General features: G+C 39.4%; 1 protein-coding gene across 4 annotated transcripts in view; it reads left to right on the top strand.

Moving 5' to 3' along the window:
• mtor (mechanistic target of rapamycin kinase) overlaps positions 1-19,613 on the top strand; it is an 84,145-nt gene extending 64,532 nt beyond the window's left edge. For all 4 annotated transcript variants that reach the window (XM_046870795.1, XM_046870794.1, XM_046870796.1 and 1 more), the window contains exons 36-58: positions 196-327; positions 1,900-2,015; positions 7,632-7,749; positions 8,155-8,361; positions 10,031-10,131; positions 10,322-10,418; positions 10,512-10,610; positions 10,800-10,922; positions 11,681-11,863; positions 12,003-12,137; positions 13,250-13,424; positions 15,573-15,708; positions 16,296-16,443; positions 16,560-16,682; positions 16,867-16,949; positions 17,298-17,370; positions 17,464-17,538; positions 17,768-17,903; positions 18,272-18,337; positions 18,502-18,582; positions 18,704-18,784; positions 19,169-19,274; positions 19,361-19,613. In XM_046870795.1, the coding sequence (XP_046726751.1) occupies positions 196-327; positions 1,900-2,015; positions 7,632-7,749; positions 8,155-8,361; positions 10,031-10,131; positions 10,322-10,418; positions 10,512-10,610; positions 10,800-10,922; positions 11,681-11,863; positions 12,003-12,137; positions 13,250-13,424; positions 15,573-15,708; positions 16,296-16,443; positions 16,560-16,682; positions 16,867-16,949; positions 17,298-17,370; positions 17,464-17,538; positions 17,768-17,903; positions 18,272-18,337; positions 18,502-18,582; positions 18,704-18,784; positions 19,169-19,274; positions 19,361-19,376 (2,610 nt within the window). In that variant the 3' untranslated portion in view covers positions 19,377-19,613. The remainder of the gene's footprint in view (positions 1-195; positions 328-1,899; positions 2,016-7,631; positions 7,750-8,154; positions 8,362-10,030; positions 10,132-10,321; positions 10,419-10,511; positions 10,611-10,799; positions 10,923-11,680; positions 11,864-12,002; positions 12,138-13,249; positions 13,425-15,572; positions 15,709-16,295; positions 16,444-16,559; positions 16,683-16,866; positions 16,950-17,297; positions 17,371-17,463; positions 17,539-17,767; positions 17,904-18,271; positions 18,338-18,501; positions 18,583-18,703; positions 18,785-19,168; positions 19,275-19,360) is intronic.
• Positions 19,614-21,046: the final 1,433 nt, after the last annotated feature.

Genomic DNA, 21,046 nt, shown 5'->3' with positions numbered 1-21,046 from the left:
TGCTGCCTTATCCAAACAAATCCTATACAATTGTGCACCTGTAGCTATGCAGCTTTGCGGTAACAGTTTAGGGAAGAAGCACGTATGGCTTGGAAAACGCAATTGTCCCAATACTTTTGCACATTTGGTGTATATGCCAAGAAAAGAAAGCTGTGTGTTCAGATATTGCCGGTTAATTCGTCTTTCTGTGTCCAGGCTCTGGCTCATAAAACGTTGGTCCTGCTCCTCGGAGTCGACCCGTCCAAACAGCTGGACCAGCCTCTGCCCACAGCCCACCCACACGTGACGTACGCTTACATGAAGTACATGTGGAAGAGTGCACGCAAGGTACGTACACCCGGAGTTTCCTCAGTGTTGTTTACAACCAGACAATGAAGGCCGAAGACAAAACATAACATTTTTGTAACATGGATGTTTTCTTGACTTGTCTCTACTTTGAAATCACGTTTCAGTGCTCTAGACAAGTCTGTCTGGGTTATTCCAAATCTCAAACGTATACACACGGCTTTGTCCGAGGCCATCTGTCTTTTTAAACAGGTCCCATTCTTGTGTAATACACTAGTGGTGTTTAAAGCAGCAGTGAGGGAGCTTCAAATGTTAGCTGTTGAGCGTCAGAGGAGCCGGTGCTGAATTGAATTTGAAGAATCTCTCCTCTGAAGGCCAGCTGTGAGAGTTGTTCTCTCACTTCATTTCACTCCTCACTCTTCATCTTCACTGATGATGAGAGAGGAGAAAAAGTCCATTATTTCCACATTGAAGGTCACGGAAAAGTATGTTAGAATGTTTGTGTGCGCGTGTGTATACGCGCATGTCCACATGCCTGTGGTTATAGGAGTTCCTGCTTTTTCACTTTTCCGAACACCAAACACACGTCAAATGAATCCAAAAACACATCCAGTTCACGTCACCTCTAGAGCACATCGTATTCCTTTTGAAAGACATTTACCTCACTTTACAAAATAACACGTTTCAATATTCTTCATACTACATGGTGGTTAGCGCAGGATTCCCTAAGGATTAGGGATCGTGAGGAATAGGGAATTTTGGATTTTGACACGGCTGATATCTTAAAGAAAGGTTCCAAACTCACTGGAGCGAGTGGATAGATTGTGGCAGCCAGAGGCAAAGTAAATAAAATAAAGCTGATTTGAAATGGCAGATCGATCATTTTTCATTTCACTTTTTATCACTTTTAGCAGTCAACATTGTCACAAAGCAGCTTTCTAGAAATCGGATCTATTTGAAATTGAACTGTATGAAATGTGTACTCTAAGGTGTGAGCCAGAGGTGACTTGTGGGAAGCAAAAACTACCTAAGTTGACACTTGATAGGAATCTTGAATGGAACCAGATTTAGAAAGCAACCTGACAGTGATATTGTGATTAAAAATTATTTCTCGTCGGTTACTGTGTAGTATTTAATCCAAAAGTCAAAAGATCTGTTGCATCACACCAAAAAGTTTCACTGTTCAGTGATTAAAAAAGCAGAGACTTGAGTGCAATGTGTTTCTTGCAGTTGCAGTCCTATGATTATCCAGAAAAGTGAAAAAGGACAGAATGGGGGATGGGAATATAATGAATGTTGTCTGTAGTAAACAAAGAGGGAGAGATAAAAGATTTTTAAATGTTTTTTTTTTTCTTCCCCTCATTATGCATATCATGGTTTAATCCAAAAATAGAAAGCCTATTAAAAGGATAAGTTTTGTTTTTCTACTAAAGTTAACAGTTTTGATTTCAATAGTGTTTTAAAGAGAGCAGTACTGAGCTTGTGCGCGATATAATCTCTCGTCTTCTGTTTTTTTTACATTTTCAACATTTTTTTTTTGTCCAGAGGTTCTCATAAAGTTAAGCATTTCTTTTTTTTTTTACTCTCTCTGTTCCGTGACCCACTCTTGCGCAGATTGATGCATTCCAGCATATGCAGCACTTCGTTCAGGGTATGCAACAGAAGGCTCAGCATGCCATTGCAGCCGAGGACCAACAGCAAAAGCAGGAGCTTCACAAACTCATGGCCAGGTCTAAAAGCTCACTACACACACACACACACACACACACACACACACACACACACACACACAACACACAAATGTTGTTCACACACTAATTTCAGTGTTCTTTTTTGAATATATCTACACTATATGGCCAAAGTGTCCATGTTTGTTGACAGATTTGCAAGTGATTTATATTAACATCCCATTTTGAAGATGCTTTTGGAGTGTGTTTGTGGAAAATTGTGCACCTTCAGTCAAAAGGACTTTAGTAAAGTCAGGTACTGATGTAGTGTGAGGAGGTCTGGGGTGCAGCCGACGTTCCAATTCATCCCAAAAGTGTGCAGTAAGGTTGAGATCAGGGATCTAGCAGGCCACTCAAGATCTTCTACTCCAGCTCATGTACACAGCGTCATTGGAACAGGTTTGGGTCTCCCAGTTCAAGTGAAGAGTAAATCTAATTCTGCCACATCCATAGACGTACTATTCAATTGTGTGCCTCCAAGTTTGAAGAAGAGCCACATACAGCTAGAAAAGTCAGGTGTCCTTATTTGTTTGTCCATCTGTGATTGAAGATAAAGAGGAAGCACAGGTGATGATCCCTCATCACAGATTCAACTGAGCACGAGTTGCTATTTTGCAGTTTCACATGTCCATGCCATTAATGTGTTTCTATTGGTTTTCTCCAACCTCACAAAAGCAACTTTTGAGAATTCAGATCCTCCACAACCGATGCCTTGTTCAGGACCTCCATCGATACGTCATACAGATACCGATACCAAACCTGGGGATGTATAAAAAGTCACAGAACTAAAAAAATAAATAAATCTACAGCTTTGTAGGAAATCTTAAGCACAAATGGTCATTAGAGATCAACTTTTGCTGATGGTTGAACCTTTTTGATATTATTATGCACTGTGACATGAGCTGATTAATAATACAGAAAAACAATGCAGTGCAGTATAGAGAAGTCTAGATAGTACATATGGCTTAGTACAAAAATATATATTTTTTTTTAACTCAGAACAAAATGTTCTGTGTCCTCCCATCATTTTAAACCTTTCCTGTTTTATTTTCCTAATCTTCTTTAGTTCCAGGGTTGAGTTTTGTCTTTAGTACGTGTAGATACATGTGGGACTACGAAGTAGCTGTCATCTCTCTCACCACATGCCCTGTTTTTAAAGTATTAGCACTTTATAGACTTACACTTAACCCTCATTAACACGTTCTGGCAGGACTTTCTTTCCTTCCGTATTTCTCCTTGGGTGCAGAACTTGAAGGTATGAGTCTGAACTGAATGTAGCATGCTTGTGAAGACATGATATTCAGCATGGAACCATTTCAATGTGTTATTAAATGACAATCATTTATATGGACCAGCGATCACTTTGGTAGCCATCCATCTATCCCAGAACACTTGAATTGCAATACTTTAGTATTGAAGTAATTTACATCCATTATATACACTGCTACACCAAATAATAATTGATCAACAACACCGCAATATCTGTGCCCCAAATAGTGCACTATATGATGTGTAGGAAATCCACGCACAAAAAATAAGTAGGACCCCAGGCACTATGAATGAGCCTCGAAGTATTTATGAAAAACCTGAGGATTGTTTGTCTTTTCTGGGCCTGAGTGCACTTCAAGTAACTGATCTCTTGTCCACTGTCATCTGTAGTTTGCTTCACAGAAACTTGGGTGTGGATGGAAGTGAATGCGAGCTGCATTTGAGGCCTGGCTTCAATTATCATGATTGTTTGATTGGTTTAACTTGGTGGTTTAACACACACAAGTGCATTTAAATAATTTTTTGTTTTACTTCAAAATCAAGCAACTGACTGAAAGTCTGTGCTTGTACCATTATCTGTACAAAAAAGGAGCAGTAATTGCACAAGAAATACTTAAAAGAAAACAAACTTAGGATGATGTCTTTCCCAGAAAAACTCAGAATGTGTCCTCATTCTTGGCTCCCTAATCGATGGATCGTGGACAGCTTTAAGTAAGGTAGAAAACATGGCGGGGTGTGCCATGATAGCGGAATCATTTTAACAGGGTGACGTAGGAAGTTACCCTGAAGTTGATTATTTTCCTTTTACCGAGCATCACAAATGTTTTTTCTTTTCTTTTTCCACTTAATACCAAAATGTTTTGCCACTGATCGGCATTTAATAATCACATCATTCTTTTAACGGTTTTATAGTTATTTTCAGTGTTGTTGAGCAGCATGTTAGTTCTTGTTATTATATACATTATAGCAGCCATAAATAGTCAGATGAACGTCTGTGAATTAGTTGTTACTGTAGAAACAATAATAGCGTATCAACCTGTGATTTCAATACAGCCAACACCTTTCTGGCCAATCAGATTGTAGGATTCACCAAGCATGTGACTGTGCTTTTTTCGTTCCTGCTTCTAAATAAAGCATTTGGCTCTTGGGCTGACAGCACCTTTTTGCATCATTAGCACCAACCACATTCCCTCATACAGTACGATTCAGGTCACGCAGGGAGGCTTTGGAAATGTGTAAAAATGTCGTAACCGTAACTTGGAGCCTTTGCAGCATTTGTGGAATTTGACTGGGGCTAAATGTCTGTCTGATAAGGTCCTACACCTTTCCCAGATCACATGCTCTGGCATACTTTTACCCCAGAATAATTCATGGGTTGTGCAGGGACGGTGCACACCTGGTTCTCTCTGCACGGCTTCTCTGGAATTTTCTGCTGGGTTTTTTTTTTTTTTTTTTTTTTGTAGCCATTTGCAACAGGCAGGTGTTTGGAGGGACTGAGTTCCAGAGAGGAGCAGGAGGATAGCAATTTCCTCACTCGTCTGTTTAGTAGTTTGTTTTGGGTTTCTGTAGAAACCTTGTAAAGTCTGTAAACATGTTCTTTAACACTTTTACAGTGTACACATATATACTTTAAAATTTTAACAACTGATATTCATTTCAGACCGTGTCTGCCTCAGGGTGAATCCTGGACCATTCTGTCATTTTTCAGGAATTATAATCAAGCCAGAAAGATTACAGTTCCTGATTGTTGATTTAAGCCCAGATCAAAGACTGATTAGAGTAACATCATGTTAATATTTGTTTAACGTATGCATTACATTGATGGATGGTCAACACAGGTTTTGATGTTTTTTTCACCCCACATTTCCTGCATATTGGGAGCTTGTGCTCAGTAATTTGGAACCATAAATCAGTTTATACTGTTCAAGAAATGTGTTTTATCGAGAAGACAGTATATGGACAAAGATTCTGGGACATGTAACTTTTCCAGCTGTATGTGGTTCTTCCCCAAACTGTTGCCAAATTGGAGTAACACACTTTTATAGAGTTTGGATTTGGTGGAATTAGATTTACCTTCACTAAGACCCAAACCTGTTCCAGCACAATAATGCCCCTGTGCATAAAACAAGCTCCATGAAGTTTATATGGTTCACATTGGCTGGAATGGAAGATCTTTAGAGTCCTGCTAAAGAGCTCTGATCTCAACCCTACTGAACACTTTTGGGATGAATTAGCGCATCGACTGCACCCCAGGGCTTCAATCAGTACCTGACTTTACTAATGTCCTTGTGGCTGAATAAGCACAAATCTTCACAAACACACATCAGAATCTAGTGGAACATCTTCCCAGAAGAGTTTAGGGTATTATAATAGCAAATAGGGACTGGAATGTGTTAAATGGGATGTTCAAAAAGCTCATACAAATTAAATGGTCAGGTATCATATATATCCAGAAGCTTGACTACAATGTGCAAGTTGTTTTTAGCAAAATCTGAATGTGGTTCTTAAAAATATTAAATGGAACGAATGTAAATTCTCACCATATTATAAACATATGCACTAATGAATCGCTTGTTTAAATATAGATTAAGAATTATTGCAGTCACAATTTTTTGGGGCTTTTGTTAAATGTTATATTTCTTAGTTAAGGAATCATGTAGAATATTTTTACTTTTAACAGTAGTGTATTATAGAAAAATTCAAATTCAGATTTTTAAAAACCTCCCCAAAGAAAACATTGCATGTTTATTTTTTTATGTAATTATTATTTTATTTTACATTCTCATCTCTCCAGTTACAGTTACAGGTTATGGTCTTCTCATTAACCTGTTCTTGGCTGACAGGAGTGGAACTGAATGTGAGCTTCTGCTGTCCAACGTGTGCAATTTGACATGCATTTCTGCACATGATCGTTGTAACAAACAGTTTATTTTTGTAACTCTAGCCCTCCTGTCAGCTCAAAAACAGTCTGGCCATTTTCATTTCCACCTAAACGTTTACTGGATGGATTTTTTTTTTGTTTCTTTGCTTTTTTTACACCATTCAATGTAAACACTGTAGTGCATGAACATCCATCAGTTTCTAAAAAAACTCAAACCAGTCCAATTGGTAAAAGCTTTTATCTGTTTTTAATCTGCTTGATTTTATATATTTTTTTTAATAATATATATATTTTTTTTAGATTTTGTCCTTTGTTCTGGTTACCAGATAAAAAAAATTGAATTGTAGCATAGCTTTTACGCATAGAACTGAGTTGTTCTGCAATGTCCAGTGGGAACATGGTTTAAAAGGCAGTTCTTTTGTCCACTTTTTTAAATTTTTTTTTACTTGATGGACAGATAAAAAGCCTGCTTATTTGCACCTAAGGACCTGGACGTTATTTGATCCAGAAAAGAAGCTGGCAGGAGAAATCGCTCATTGCACTTTTGCCTTAGCCTGCTGAGAATTATTATGGCTGCGAGTTATTGGCCCCCTCACTCACAGCCTTTCTCTTACTCAGGCTTAAAATGCGGCAACTTCGCATGACGATCCGTATATGACTAAACGAAATTGCATAACCCCGCGGTTTGGCCCAGTAGACAGTACAGCACAGTGTTAGTGGATGTGGACTTCTAGCTGGCTCTGCCTTTTCACAGAGAGAGCAGGCAGGTAATACCTCTGGCCCACACTCTCATAAACAGTCTGACTCCAGTTCTTTGAGCTTCTCCCAGCCCTTATTGGATTTATGGCAATGGAAGGACAAATGGAATCGATTTTGGCCTGAAGACAGTAATCATTGCACATGTGCGGAGGAAAAAAAAGCATCTCCGGAGCGTTCAGTAAATTCCTCTCCGTCACTTCAATAATGACATCCAAAGATGACAAATCAAACGTATTGAAAACCTATTTAAAAGTGTTTTCTTCTGTCTGCCAGTGCATTATTTTTATTATTTCCCACGTAGCCCATTTTTGGTTAATTATCTTGTTGGGAAAGTTTTGTGTCAAATCAAAATGTGAGCTTTTGCAAAACAGGGCAATGAAATAAGTCCTTGAGTTCTTGAGAATCTGCGTTTAGACCTTTGGAGCCCTACAGTACATGGAGGTGGGATGGCGTTTTTCTGTTTGCCGTTAGGGATTTGTGAGTATAGTAGGACTATTCTTACAAGTAAGAGACTCAACAGAACCCAGAAAGAATCGAATACAATATGAGCATCCTGAAGGACTTGAGTTCACAGCTGGATAAATACATTTCCTCATTTTGTGTTTCTTCACGTGTGATGCAAATGTTGGAACGCTCACAAGAGGCTTCTCTTCTCATTTCCCAGCCTTTTCCACTTTATGACTCAATGTTCTTCTCATCCCTCTGTGCAGGTGTTTCTTAAAGCTAGGTGAATGGCAGCTGAGTCTTCAGGGCATCAACGAAAGCACCATACCGAAAGTGCTTCAATACTACAGTCACTCCACAGAGCATGATCACAACTGGTACAAGGTGAGCTTTTCGTACTTCACAGGACAGCACGGGCTAGAGTTTTTCCACAACGTGACCAGAAAGTGTTTAGCGAAGTATTTCCTCAATTTGTAGTTTTCATAACCCTCATGAAATGAACCTTAGTCACTGAAAATCTGGAGAAACAGATTGTTCCGTTTAAGCGCGGGACCGAATCAGAGCGAACGCTCTTCTATGACTGCTACTAGTGACTCAGTTTCTACTGTTATGGATATCACTGTCAGCACCCCAAAACATAATTCTCTTGGCCTAAACTTTACGTAATATGATCTAAAATATAATTAAGGACCCACCATCATTTTCCTGGAACAAATTAAATTTTTCTCTAAAAATGTTGTCTAAAGTAGTAAGACTTAGTAACAGACAAATTGATTGTAACCCACACAGGCTTGGCACGCCTGGGCTGTAATGAACTTCGAGGCTGTTCTACACTACAAGCACCAGAACCAAGTCCGTGATGAGAAGAAGAAGCTCCGGCATGCCAGCGGTGCCAGCGCCGCCAGCGCCAACAGTGAAGCCAGCAATAGCGATAGTGAAGCTGACAGCGCTGATCACAGCCCGGTGCCTTCACCTGGCCAGAAAAAGGTCAACGAGGTGAGTACAATCACTCATGACTACTGTATGGCACTTTATCATGGAGATTATCATGGAGATTAGTGGTGTCCCCCGAAGTCTTGCCTATAGTCGACTGACAGTTGAATTGAATCACACATTAATGTACAGAATGAAATTAGAGCACAATATACCTTTACAGAATCTCCCAGACATTGTTTAAATCTTTAAATCTTGTTGCCGACAAGATGCTCCTGTGTCTATCACGGATCATGGAAATTAAAATTTGTCATGGGGGGGTGGAATTATGCACGCACTTTATGTTGCATTACATAATAGGCTGTATATTAACTTATTGGGAGGAAAACACTATTTCTATGTGAAATCAGACACCCCCCGTATAACCCAAATGGCACGGTCCTCGTTTCATCACCCCTCTGCGAAGTTTCGACTGGGAGATGTTCAGGTCAAATATTACAATGGCGGGGAACGAATGCGAACTCGATACCGTGGTACTGGGTATTTAATGATCTAGTTTGAGTATTTAGAAACTGCTGATCGCCTGTGATTTTCACACTTAGCAGTGTCTAAGGTTTTCTCAGGTGGAGTGGTGGCGGAGGTGGGATTGAGACAGGTGAAAATATCTTGTTGATTTAAAAAAAGACTCATTGAAGTTGACAGGCTGGTTATGATATTTCAAATAATCACTATTTCTAACAGTGGTAAGCAAAAAAAAATAATTACAACATCTCGAAGGTAGGAGGAATTGTCCAATTTTAGTTTTTTTTTTTCATGTTTCACATGTTAGTTTTGAGTTCCATTCCATTCTGTGGTTCTGCACTGTATTTGGTTGGAATGACAATAAAATCCGACTTGACTTGACTTGAATACAACAGCAGAAGGCCACATCGAGTTTGACAGGAATTCAGGGCTATAGTTTAAGATAACTTTATATATTCTGGCTATTCTTCTCAGAATATTATTCTTCTTATCAACAAGATGCTTCTAGATGTAGGATTGTCTTTCTTGCAGGAAAATCTCAGTAGAAAAGCACTTTTTGAAATAGTCAAACTAGCCTTTTCAGCATCAACAACTATTCCCCGTCCAACAAGATCACATTTTTTTGTGACGCTCTGATGTTTGATAAAAACAATATCTGAAGCTTTTGCATGATCTTCATGATTTTATGCGCCTCTGCCAGACGATTGGCTTATTGGATAATTGCACGTAACAGGGTTACAGCTGTTCTAAATAAAGTGGAACCTGAGTACAGATTATTAACAAAGTAATACTGGTCCCAGTGAGCTTTCAGCTTTTATTCTTTTTTTATTTTCTTTAAAAAAAAATGATTTTTTGTTTAGAAATGTGGGTCACAATTTCTTTAAAAGAAATTTCTTTCAAAAGAATGTTTTCTGTGCAGTTGCCAGGGGGGTCATTTGCTTATTATTACACTTGATGTGAATAATCATTGTACTGTCAGCTTGAAGGTTCATTTATCACCTTTTCTCAGAAAACCACTACATTAATCATAATGTGCACTAAAATTAACTATTGCAAATATTCGTTGTAATTTATTGAATTTCATGTCTGACGCTAATGCCTTGAGCATTAAGGAAACACTGTAGGTGTAGTTAGCGGTGATGAATTCCAGGAACTCATGCTTATATGTGCTTGTAGGTTTTGAATGGATATTTATGTCTTTGTTGAATAGGATTTGTCCAAGACCCTGCTTCTGTACACAGTTCCTGCTGTGCGGGGATTTTTCCGATCTATATCCCTGTCACGTGGAAACAACTTGCAGGACACTCTGAGGTGAGCTAACACATAAAACAAACATGACTGATGATTATTATGTGGAGAGGGTGCCCTCTTGTGCTAGTGCCAGTCTTTATTAAAAGTCTGTGAGAATAATTGTAATTGTTTTTTTTTTTTTTACTTTTGCTCATTTGTCATTTTCTATCCTATTCCATTCCCATTCTATTTCAAACTCTCACTGTTTCAGAGTTTTGACCTTGTGGTTTGATTATGGTCATTGGCCCGAAGTGAACGAAGCTCTCGTGGAAGGAATTAAAACTATACAGATAGATACGTGGTTACAGGTAAGATTAAACGTTTGATGTAGTCACTTCTTGTGCACGTAGACATCATCCCTTCGTTCTAACTCTAATTCATTCCCTCTCTTTTCGGGTCAGGTTATTCCTCAGCTGATAGCCCGTATCGATACCCCTCGCCCGCTGGTGGGACGCCTCATTCATCAGTTACTCACCGACATTGGCCGCTATCACCCACAGGTAACTGAAAGTGTTTAATGACTCCATTTTGCTAGTAACATTGGATTCTTGTGATACTTTCTACCGTTTCTTAATGTAGATTCATTTTTTTGTGATTATTTTCAATATATTTATTCACTTCTTTAATACAAGACTTTAAAAAAACAAATTTTAATATAAAATGGGATTCTCCGTCTACGTTTTTTGCAGGCTTTGATCTACCCGTTGACTGTGGCCTCCAAGTCTACCACTACAGCTCGCCACAATGCTGCCAATAAAATCCTAAAGAACATGTGTGAGCACTGTAACACCCTGGTCCAGCAAGCCATCATGGTATGTTCTTGCAAACGCGCACACATCCACAAAGCGGAAAAAGTAAAGAATCCACTTGGCTTAGCAGAGCTGAATTGAGAGAAAAGTATTTCACAAAAACTGCAGCTTGTTGCCAAGAAACCAGGAAGTAGAGTTTCTCTGTCATGAAGACTTTCTGACTTTGTCATGACAAAGCACTGACACTGAAGACTCTATCCATAGAGAAAGTCAAACCATATTAAAAAATATACGTTATATTGTTATTATTGTTATTATTACACTTCAATTATGGGAACCATCTCTCAACAGTCCCCTCTGAAAAAACTCAAAGTTGGACGTCTGACTTTATCTAGCCATATGTGGTTCTTTTTTCAAAGCTGTTATCACCAAGTTGGAGGCACACAACTGTATGATGACTTTGAAGGCAGTAGCAATACATTTTCCAATTTTCCAGCATGACACTGTCCCTGTTCATGGAGTGAGCTCCATGACGATATGGTTTACATGGGTTGGAGTAAAAGATCTTGAGTGGCCTGTTCTAGAGCACTGACTGCAACCCTGTTGAACACCTCTGGGATGAATTAGAATGCTGGCTGCACCCCAGACCTTCTTACTCTACACCAGTACCTTACTTTACTAAGACCCGTAGTTACTGAACGAGCACAAATATCCACAAGGACACGCCAACATCTAGTGGAACTTCTAAAAGATTTTTTATAAAAAATAAAAAGCATTTTGTCCGTGTAGTGATGTATTTAACCATGATAAAAACTTTACAGGTGAGTGAGGAGCTGATCAGGGTAGCCATCTTGTGGCATGAAATGTGGCATGAGGGCTTGGAGGAGGCGTCTCGCTTGTATTTTGGTGAAAGGAACGTCAAGGGCATGTTTGCTGTTCTGGAACCCCTTCACGCAATGATGGAGAGAGGACCTCAGACCCTAAAAGAGACCTCCTTCAACCAAGTTTGTAGTCTTCTCACTCCAAGAAGCTCAGGAAGAAATAACTCTATATTAATAAGACTTAATAATGTATTTTTGTATAAACTAAGAGATTGAGAGCGCTCTAAACTGCTCTGTTGTAAGCAAGCTCGTGTTTTAACAGGCATACGGTCGTGATCTGATGGAAGCGCAGGACTGGTGCAGGAAGTACATGCGCTCGGGTAACGTGAAGGACCTGACCCAGGCCTGGGACCTTTATTATCATGTCTTTCGCAGAATCGCCAAGCAGCTTCCACAGGTGAGCAAAAATAATGAGCAATCTTCTAGGGCTTGACCAGTATACGTGAGAAGTTTAGATAAAAAAAAAACATGGCATGAAAAAGCAAGATTTCTATCTATTCCAAACTTTCATTATTAAGTTTTAGCTGATATCGCAGACAAGACACGGCATCAGCAGTGACTGAGAAGGTGCACCAGAAACACAGTCGTGATTGTAATAAACAAAATAAAGGCCAGTTCTTTTTTACGCCATTGTTCTTTGTCCTTAAAATGCTTTAGGTCGAGAAGTCAAGCTGTCCAGTCAAATATAAATAACACAAAATGACCGACACCAGACCTGTAAGATCGGCGTTGTTTGGATTGAATAGGCAATGAGTAAGCAGTTATGGACATCAAATATTTTAGATCACGAATGCCTGTCTTTCTTTAAGTGTGTGTGTGAAATAGTTTTCCCCATAACATGCTTATTTTGTAATGGACGAGACCTGATGATATAATGCAGTGCTCAGCCGTAATAGTCTCGTTGTTGAGCTGGTGATAGATTTTTATTGATCGATTTGATCCAAACCAGCCGTCACTGGTCTCTATTACAGTCAAAAGTACAGACTACAAAGGCAAGTAATGCGAAACTGCTGCACGTGTCACCATAAAAAAATCATGTTAGGGTTTTTATCTAATATTACCAACGCACAGTTTGCAGACACACCCATTTCAATCAGTATACTTTTCTCTACTTTTTTTTTTTTTAATTAACATTAATAATCCTTCTCTTTGATGGGAATTTTGATTCGCCTCAGTCAGTAAAAGAGTGTATCCTTCGTAAGGCTTCGTTTTATTTTCTCAGTGATATTATGTTCCTGGATTATTTTTCCCTTCACCTTTCCTTCATGAGTGACAAGAAACAGGGATTCGTTCGAAAAAGGATCATGTTGTTGTTCTATGATGTTATTTCAGGTGGTGTGAATTTCACTGCCTTACCTGCTGTGTAGTTATAATATAGCATTGCATCTATCCAAGAAAAACAGCTTTGTAACACAGGCCTGAAGATTGACAGGTCGGAAAAAGAACGCGAGACGTACAGAGAGAGAGATAAGCGTTAAAATGTCTGCTTTTATACGTATTTGTTTTCAGCTCACGTCTCTGGAGCTGCAGTACGTCTCACCCAAACTGCTCATGTGTCGTGACTTGGAGCTCGCTGTGCCTGGCACTTATGACCCCAACCAGCCAATCATACGCATCCAATCTATTGCACCTTCGCTACAGGTCATCACCTCCAAGCAGAGACCACGCAAGCTGACCATCATGGGTAAGGCCAAGATGTAGAAACGAGTTTACCTACAAATGCAGCAAAAGACAAACAAAATGCGAAAGGATAAAGATGGAGGGGTATAATAGTATCTAAAAGGATGAGGATCACGGTAGGGGTTGCATAGGCAAGTCAAGTAAAACAGTCACTAACCACCACTGTCTGTATTTTGACTATTCGTGTGGTGGAAAAAAGTCCAAATATACTATGTTACACAGAAAAAAATGAATTAGATGAAGTTAATTCTTTACTCAATACATGAAAAACTGGGAAATGTATTTATTTTTTTTGTTACATTTTTTTTTGCCATTACTTTGCATCATGTGTGGAAGTATGCACCCTATTTTTCTCCACTTCCACAATTAATCCCGCAGTTATTTTGTTGTTTAAAGTTAAATACATTTGAAATAATGCCTTGCCATGTGGCGAAGTGAATTTTGTCATGACCATGTGCAAGTGAGCGCATTCCAGTCCTGACTAAGGCTGAGACTGATGATGGAAATGAGCTTCCATGCTGTGCAGTCATATTTTCAAGTCAAGTGATTTTAGCTGAGCCATGTCTTCTTGGTTGTCCACACCCTCATTGTAAAAAGTGACATTTATTATTTTGCAGAATGCACGTATACGATATAGTCAAAAGTATTGGGACGTCAGACTTTTCCAGCCATGTGTTATTCTTCCCCAAATTGTTAGCAAAGTTGGAGGCATTGTTTAGGATGTATTTGGGTGGCAATCGATTTTCCATTCACTTGAACTAGGGGACCGAAACCTGTTTTAGTATGATAATGCCTCCGTGCACAAATGAGCTCCGTGAAGAAATGGTTTGCATGGGTTGAATCTGTTTTTTTTTTCAACCTGCTTTAAAGCTCTGACCTCATTGAAGATTAATCGGATCGCTGACTGAACCCCAGGCTTCTCAATCTCAAGCCCTTGTGGCTGAATGAGAACAAATGTCTACAATCCACTCCGAATCTAGTGGAACGTCGTCCTAAAATGGGGACTGAATGTAGCATGGGATCTTCAAAAAAGCCCATATGAAGGTTATGGTCAGGTGTCCACAAACTTTTGTGCATATAGTCTATTTAACTCTTAATTTTGAACATGACAACAAAGAAGCATCAAATCTGAAAATATAATTTGTTGTCCGTATTTGGCTGTTTATTAAAGTTCTGTTGGATGCATTTTTACTGAATCATAGAAGAGGCAAGATAATTTTACATGATACATTTTTTTTTATAATTACTGGTTGACTTGTCATGAAAATCAAAGGTTTTTGGGACAATACAGGACCTGCCATTGTAAATCGGTTGCTAAGAAAATAAGTCCATTGCAAATACAGTTACTGGTGTAACAGTGAACGATTTTGAGATACCTGAGCTGAGATCAGAATTTGTCTTCAGCTTGGTTTACTCAGACCAACAGACATTTAAACTGCTTCCCACTTTGCATCTGCGTAAATGCACCATGATGTGCACAGCAGCAACCTGAAGTTCAGGCCTACACACACACACACATTCTCTTATGCTCCTTACTGGTCCAGCAGCCCAGGTTCATTTTCTGAACAGAGTTTTTATTCTCGCCAGACACGGCATTTATCTGTCTGCGATTCTCATCGAGTGCTGACAGCGTCGTCTGTCTGCCTATTTCGCGCTGTCTTCCTCCGTCACTGTTTTCCATTACGCATGCTCTGCTGCTTTAGCTTTTAATGGCTGCTCTGAACACCTCCATTGTCCATTGTTTTCACACGGGGAGCAGTAACCTGAACAGTTCCAGTCAGACAAAACAATCTGCTCGAAACTAACAGAAAAGCTTTACTACTTGTAACAGCTGTTGAAGAAATACACACCGCTTGCTGTATCGTTTTATTGAGTTTGTTCAGCATGCGGCATGTAGGTTTTATTTAGTGGAATCGGGATCTTACTGTACTCTGCAGTTTAGCAGTCTTTCAGCACGTATCATTTTATTTGTCCTCACTGAACTCTGTGGAGTTAGATTTAATGTGTAAAGTGATCCAAAACTTATGGAAAGGACATCTGGGTTTTGTGGGCCCGAGTAGTGCGCTTCCCGGTTCTTATTACGCCAAGTACAGTGTATCTGAGATCATATCTGTTTTACTAGTCTGAACTGTTTCTCTACCGCTCCCTACAGGCAGCAACGGACACGAGTTCATGTTTCTGCTCAAGGGTCACGAAGATCTACGGCAAGACGAGAGGGTGATGCAACTCTTCGGGCTCGTCAACACCCTGCTGGCTAATGACCCAGCGTCTCTCCGCAAGAATCTCAGGCACGCCAAAGTCGATTTTATGTGCTGCTTATGCAAAAAAAATCATTTGAATGAAGTGTTTTGTTTCCTTATGGTTGTTAAATATGTATTTGTATACAGCTGCAGATTGATACGCCCTGAAATATTATTGAGCACTTACATCACTTAAAGCTGGCATTCTTATAGCCCATGAACAAGGCTCTTATTTCTCTGTGCTCCAGGGCTGCATCATAACTGAACCTGTGCTCTGACCTCAGCTTTTTGGGGCATTTCTTAGATATAGAGAAAAAAATTATCTAGATATAGACAGACATCTAAACAAAGTAAAGACATGGATAATCTGAAACAATGAATGAGAAAAAAATTCTCTGTTCTATCTAAAAAATAAACACTTGGGGCATGTGGAAAGAGCACAAACGTCTACAACAATACTTTTAAATCAAGTGGAACACCTCCAGAAAATGTGAAAAAACCTTTTTGTCCATATAATGTAAATAACCATTTAATATAAGCCTGCATCGAATATCTGTTATGGATTAAGTCAGTTGTAATTATGTTTGGTGAAGTAGTGTTTTATCTCCCGTATTCTGTTTTGTGTGTATGCGCAGTATCCAGCGGTATGCCGTGATTCCCCTGTCCACTAACTCTGGCCTGATTGGTTGGGTTCCTCACTGCGACACGCTGCACGCTCTGATTCGAGATTATCGTGAAAAGAAGAAGATCTTGCTGAACATCGAGCACCGCATTATGCTCAGGGTACACCAAACCACAATCTTGTTCAGCTCTGACACAATATTCGATCCACGGTGGCCCAGTAAAGAATACCTTTTCATTGTCACACTTTGAAAGCTGTGTGCTATATTTTTTCTCAGATGGCTCCAGACTACGACCACTTGACTCTTATGGAGAAAGTAGAAGTGTTTGAGCATGCTGTGAATAACACTGCAGGGGACGACCTTGCCAAGCTGCTGTGGCTTAAGAGTCCCAGCTCAGAGGTCTGTTCTCTTCCTTTTCCACGTATTCCCTTGTAACCTTTGTCCTTTCAGAATACTCAGAAACGTGTATCAGTACATGCTTCCTTATAAAAGTTAGCACATATTGTAATTATACCTATGCATACTGAAATCTTTCTTTTCCTTCATATACCACATGAACTCCTAATGTGTTCTCTTTCTGCAGGTGTGGTTTGACAGGAGAACCAATTACACTCGCTCCCTCGCTGTGATGTCCATGGTTGGATATATCTTAGGACTCGGCGACAGGTACAGACACTAACATTTAATGTTAATGTATAACAAAGTAAATATATAAAAATAAACGCATATCAACATTTTGCATCATAATAAACGTATATGCAACTATGAAGCTGTTGAATTATTGGTCAGAAGTTGTGATTTGTAAGGAGATGTATTTTGTATATAAGAGCTATTTTTACTTAATGGTACAGGGAATAAATACTCACTGTGGAATTCCTGGAGAATAATCGACTTGCGGCAACATTTCACCTCAGCCAACTTCACACCACCCCGTTGTTGATTATTTTTCTAGAACAGAACAACCCGGGGATGTTTTATTCCAGATTTATTCACGTTCATCTCTTACGTTCGCAGACATCCTTCTAACCTGATGCTGGACAGACTGAGTGGAAAGATCCTTCACATTGACTTTGGGGATTGTTTTGAGGTAATGTTTTCTCAGGTTTTCAATCATGACAATATGCAAACATAAGTTGTGATTTCACCTCCAAATAATATTGATTGTTGCCCTGTATTAAAGGTTGCCATGACCAGAGAGAAATTCCCTGAGAAAATCCCCTTCAGGCTGACCAGGATGCTGACAAATGCCATGGAGGTAAAATACATGCAGACGTAACTGGTGTGTACTACTGTACAATCCTGATCCAGTATCACTGTGATAGTACACTGTAGTACGTTTTGACAGCTTAACAAGGGCCTTTGTAATATGTATAACAGAATTAGGGTGGTATTACTATTCAAATAGTTCCTTTCAAGGCATATTTTTAGTTGTCACAATTTCTTTATCCATTTCTTCGACTCTTATCACATCTTTGTGTTTTCAGGTTACAGGGTTGGATGGAAACTACCGGATTACGTGCCACACAGTGATGGAGGTGCTGCGAGAGCACAGAGACAGTGTCATGGCCGTGCTGGAGGCCTTTGTATATGACCCCTTGCTCAACTGGAGGCTTATGGACAGTAAGCGGAGTCTTTTCATTTCCATAGCGCAGTGCACAGCACTATATGGAAAATGGTCTGCGCATTGTCAATACATGAGCAGCGTGTTTCTGAGGTGCTGATTTTGAGGTAACAGACAAAGTGTGCGAGGACAAACCGCACAAATGGTTCTCATGGCGAGACAAATGCGTGCGCATTACACGTCCTCCATTGATTGTATGTATTCTGATCAATAATGCGAAACGAGAATCATCATCATTAGTGTTTCTAATATAATACAAATTGTGTGTGTATGTGTCTGAGAAATGGGATTAAAAAAATGTAATGGGAACATTTTACATGCTGATGGAGAGTCTGAAATTTGTATTATGTTGTCACGTTTCTCTCAGCTAACACTAAAGGAACCAAGCGTTCAAGGACCAGGACTGACTCCTACACAGCTGGACAATCTGTCGGTGAGTCCGTTGCAACAACCACCATCATTCACAGTAGAGAAGGTCATTTTCAATGGCCGATAATAAATGCATATATTTATTTATTTATTATGAGAAGAAATGAGATGAGCACATGAGGACGTTAGGGTGCTCTTCTAACCAGATGCTTTATGTGTCAATGGCAGAAACAATAGAGGGGATAGACCTGGGAGAGACCACTCACAAAAAGCCAGGAACCACCGTGCCTGAATCCATTCACTCGTTCAGTAAGTCTGGCTTTCTATTGGATATGCACTTTATGTCCAAATCAGCACCATCATTCTGATTATTCTTAAAGAGAGACTTGATATTAGTCATTTAACAATCCGACATATTGTCTTTGAGCAGTCGGAGATGGCCTCGTGCAACCTGAAGCCTTGAACAAGAAAGCCATCCAGATTATCAACAGGGTGCGAGACAAACTGACAGGTGAGTTCTCGTCTAGCTCCTAAAACACACTGTCCTTCTGGATGAACGTTGCTTTGTTTATGGGAGAGATTTTATGCTCACTTTGTGCACGGGAGCATTGTCATGCTGGAACAGGTTCGGTTCTTCTGGTTCAAGCCGAGGGAAACCTTATGCTACAGCATCCAAGGACGTTCTTATACAATTGTTTTTCCAATTTCTTGAAGAACGTTTTGCGGAAGATCCACACGTGGTGTCCCAATACTTTTGCCTAAAAAGTGTATATCAACAGAACAGAATACAAATAGAAACACTGCAATATAACTAAAACCTGTGACACTATCGTACACACTTGATTCATGTATGTGCTAATGAATGTATCACTTATAACACATGATGTCATTGCAGGAAGGGACTTCTCTCATGATGAGACCCTCGATGTCCCGACACAAGTAGAGCTGCTGATTAAACAAGCCACGTCACATGAGAACCTGTGCCAGTGTTACATCGGATGGTATGTACAGGAGCTCGGTAAAATAGTGTCCTTTTCTCTGACACTCGTAATGAATGATTCATTTTCTTTCTGTTTTCTCTTCTCAGGTGTCCGTTTTGGTAGAGCTGCTGTTATATCTGTGTTATTTAATAAACCCCACCTATGTGTTCTGTAATGTTCGAGACAAATCTGCTACACAGGCTCAAGAGAGCTGCATGAATTCGACATTTTAAAGTACGTCTGCCTTTTATTCATTTAATCGTGGACTACATGAAATTTATGAATGACTGAGCAAAAATACTTTAAAAGTGTAATTCTCGAACAAAATAGAATTTCTTGGCCAATAAATTTGAAAGCGTACTGAACGTTTCCAGTCTCGTTTTTTTCTCACCGTAGGTTGTGAACGCGTTTTAAAGCTGCAGTGGGAAATTTCGGGTATATCCGGGTCCAGATTTGACTCGCATGCTAATGATGAGCTTCTTAAACTGGCAAGATCCAAGTGTGTTTAAAAAAGAGCAAATGATTTATCTGTGTGACTCCGCAGGAACAAAAGACGTATGTTTTATATACGTATGTTATATATATATATGTTTATCAGTAATAAATATTTTGTCTGATGGCCTGTGCTTTATGAACTACATGGACCAAAGTTTGTGGACACCTCGCCTGCTTTTATAAGAATCTCCATTCTTCTGGGAAGATGTTTGACTAGATTTTGGACTGTGCTTGTGGATTCATTCAGACACAAGGTCAAATACTGATGGAGAGTAATGAGGACTGAGATGCACTCAATTAATCCTAAAGGTGTTCAATAGGGTTGAGGTCAGAGCTCTATATAACAGGCCACTCAAGATCTTTTACTCCAACCCAATAAGCCATATCTTCATGGAGCTGACTTTGTGCACATGAGTAATGTCATGTTTGAGTGAAGGAAAATTGTAATTCTACCACATCCTATAAAATTTTGTGGTAACAGTTTGGGAAAGAACCGCATATGACTGGAAAAGTCAGATGCCCCAATGCACATCAGTACTTGGTTCTAAGTTGACACAGAAAATCCCTTTTTGTGCTCATGTACAAGTTCTGTTTGTATCTAAACGCCCAAATCGCTTTCTGTATCTTCAGCGTCTGGCTTCAAACCTCGAATACACTCTGGTGGAACCGTCACGAAGCTTCATGCACACATACATTCAAGTGAACCGTCATCATCTCTATGCTATATAGCAATGATCTAATTTTCATATGCAAGATATGGGGAGGTGGTAGCTCAGTGGTTAAGGCTCTGGGATACTGAGGTATCACAAAGCTGCCACTTCAAGCTGTGGGCAGTAATAATAACTTAATTTGCAAAGAATAACAATTTTCCTGTGGGGTCAATAATAAAAAAAAGGTACACAGTGATGATAGGACATGAATCAAGTGCACTGAAACACTGATACACACAGTTTAATAAAAACCAGTCTATATACTGGATATTGTTAAGGGGAGGACATGGGGGAGAAAATGCATCTGGAAAATAATTTGGGATGATTATAACACTGGGGATTCTGGAGCTCTGAGGTCATTTTTAACTCAGCAATGGAAGAAGGACTGAAAAGGCTTAAACAATGCAGCTGTGTACATGAAGCAGATCATTTTATAGCCTCTGTGTGTTTAGCAATCCATGTATATGAATGTAAAGCAAATATATAAAGCTTAATAGTAAGTAATGGAGGAAAATAGAGTAATTAGGTGTAAAATAAGTAAATGTGGATAAAATGAATTCTTTTGGCTGCTCTCGTTCGGGGTTGCCA

The sequence above is a fragment of the Silurus meridionalis genome, chromosome 17 (genome assembly GCF_014805685.1).
Source record: "Silurus meridionalis isolate SWU-2019-XX chromosome 17, ASM1480568v1, whole genome shotgun sequence".
NCBI lineage: Eukaryota > Metazoa > Chordata > Actinopteri > Siluriformes > Siluridae > Silurus > Silurus meridionalis.
This window is presented reverse-complemented; position numbering and strand designations above follow the sequence as displayed.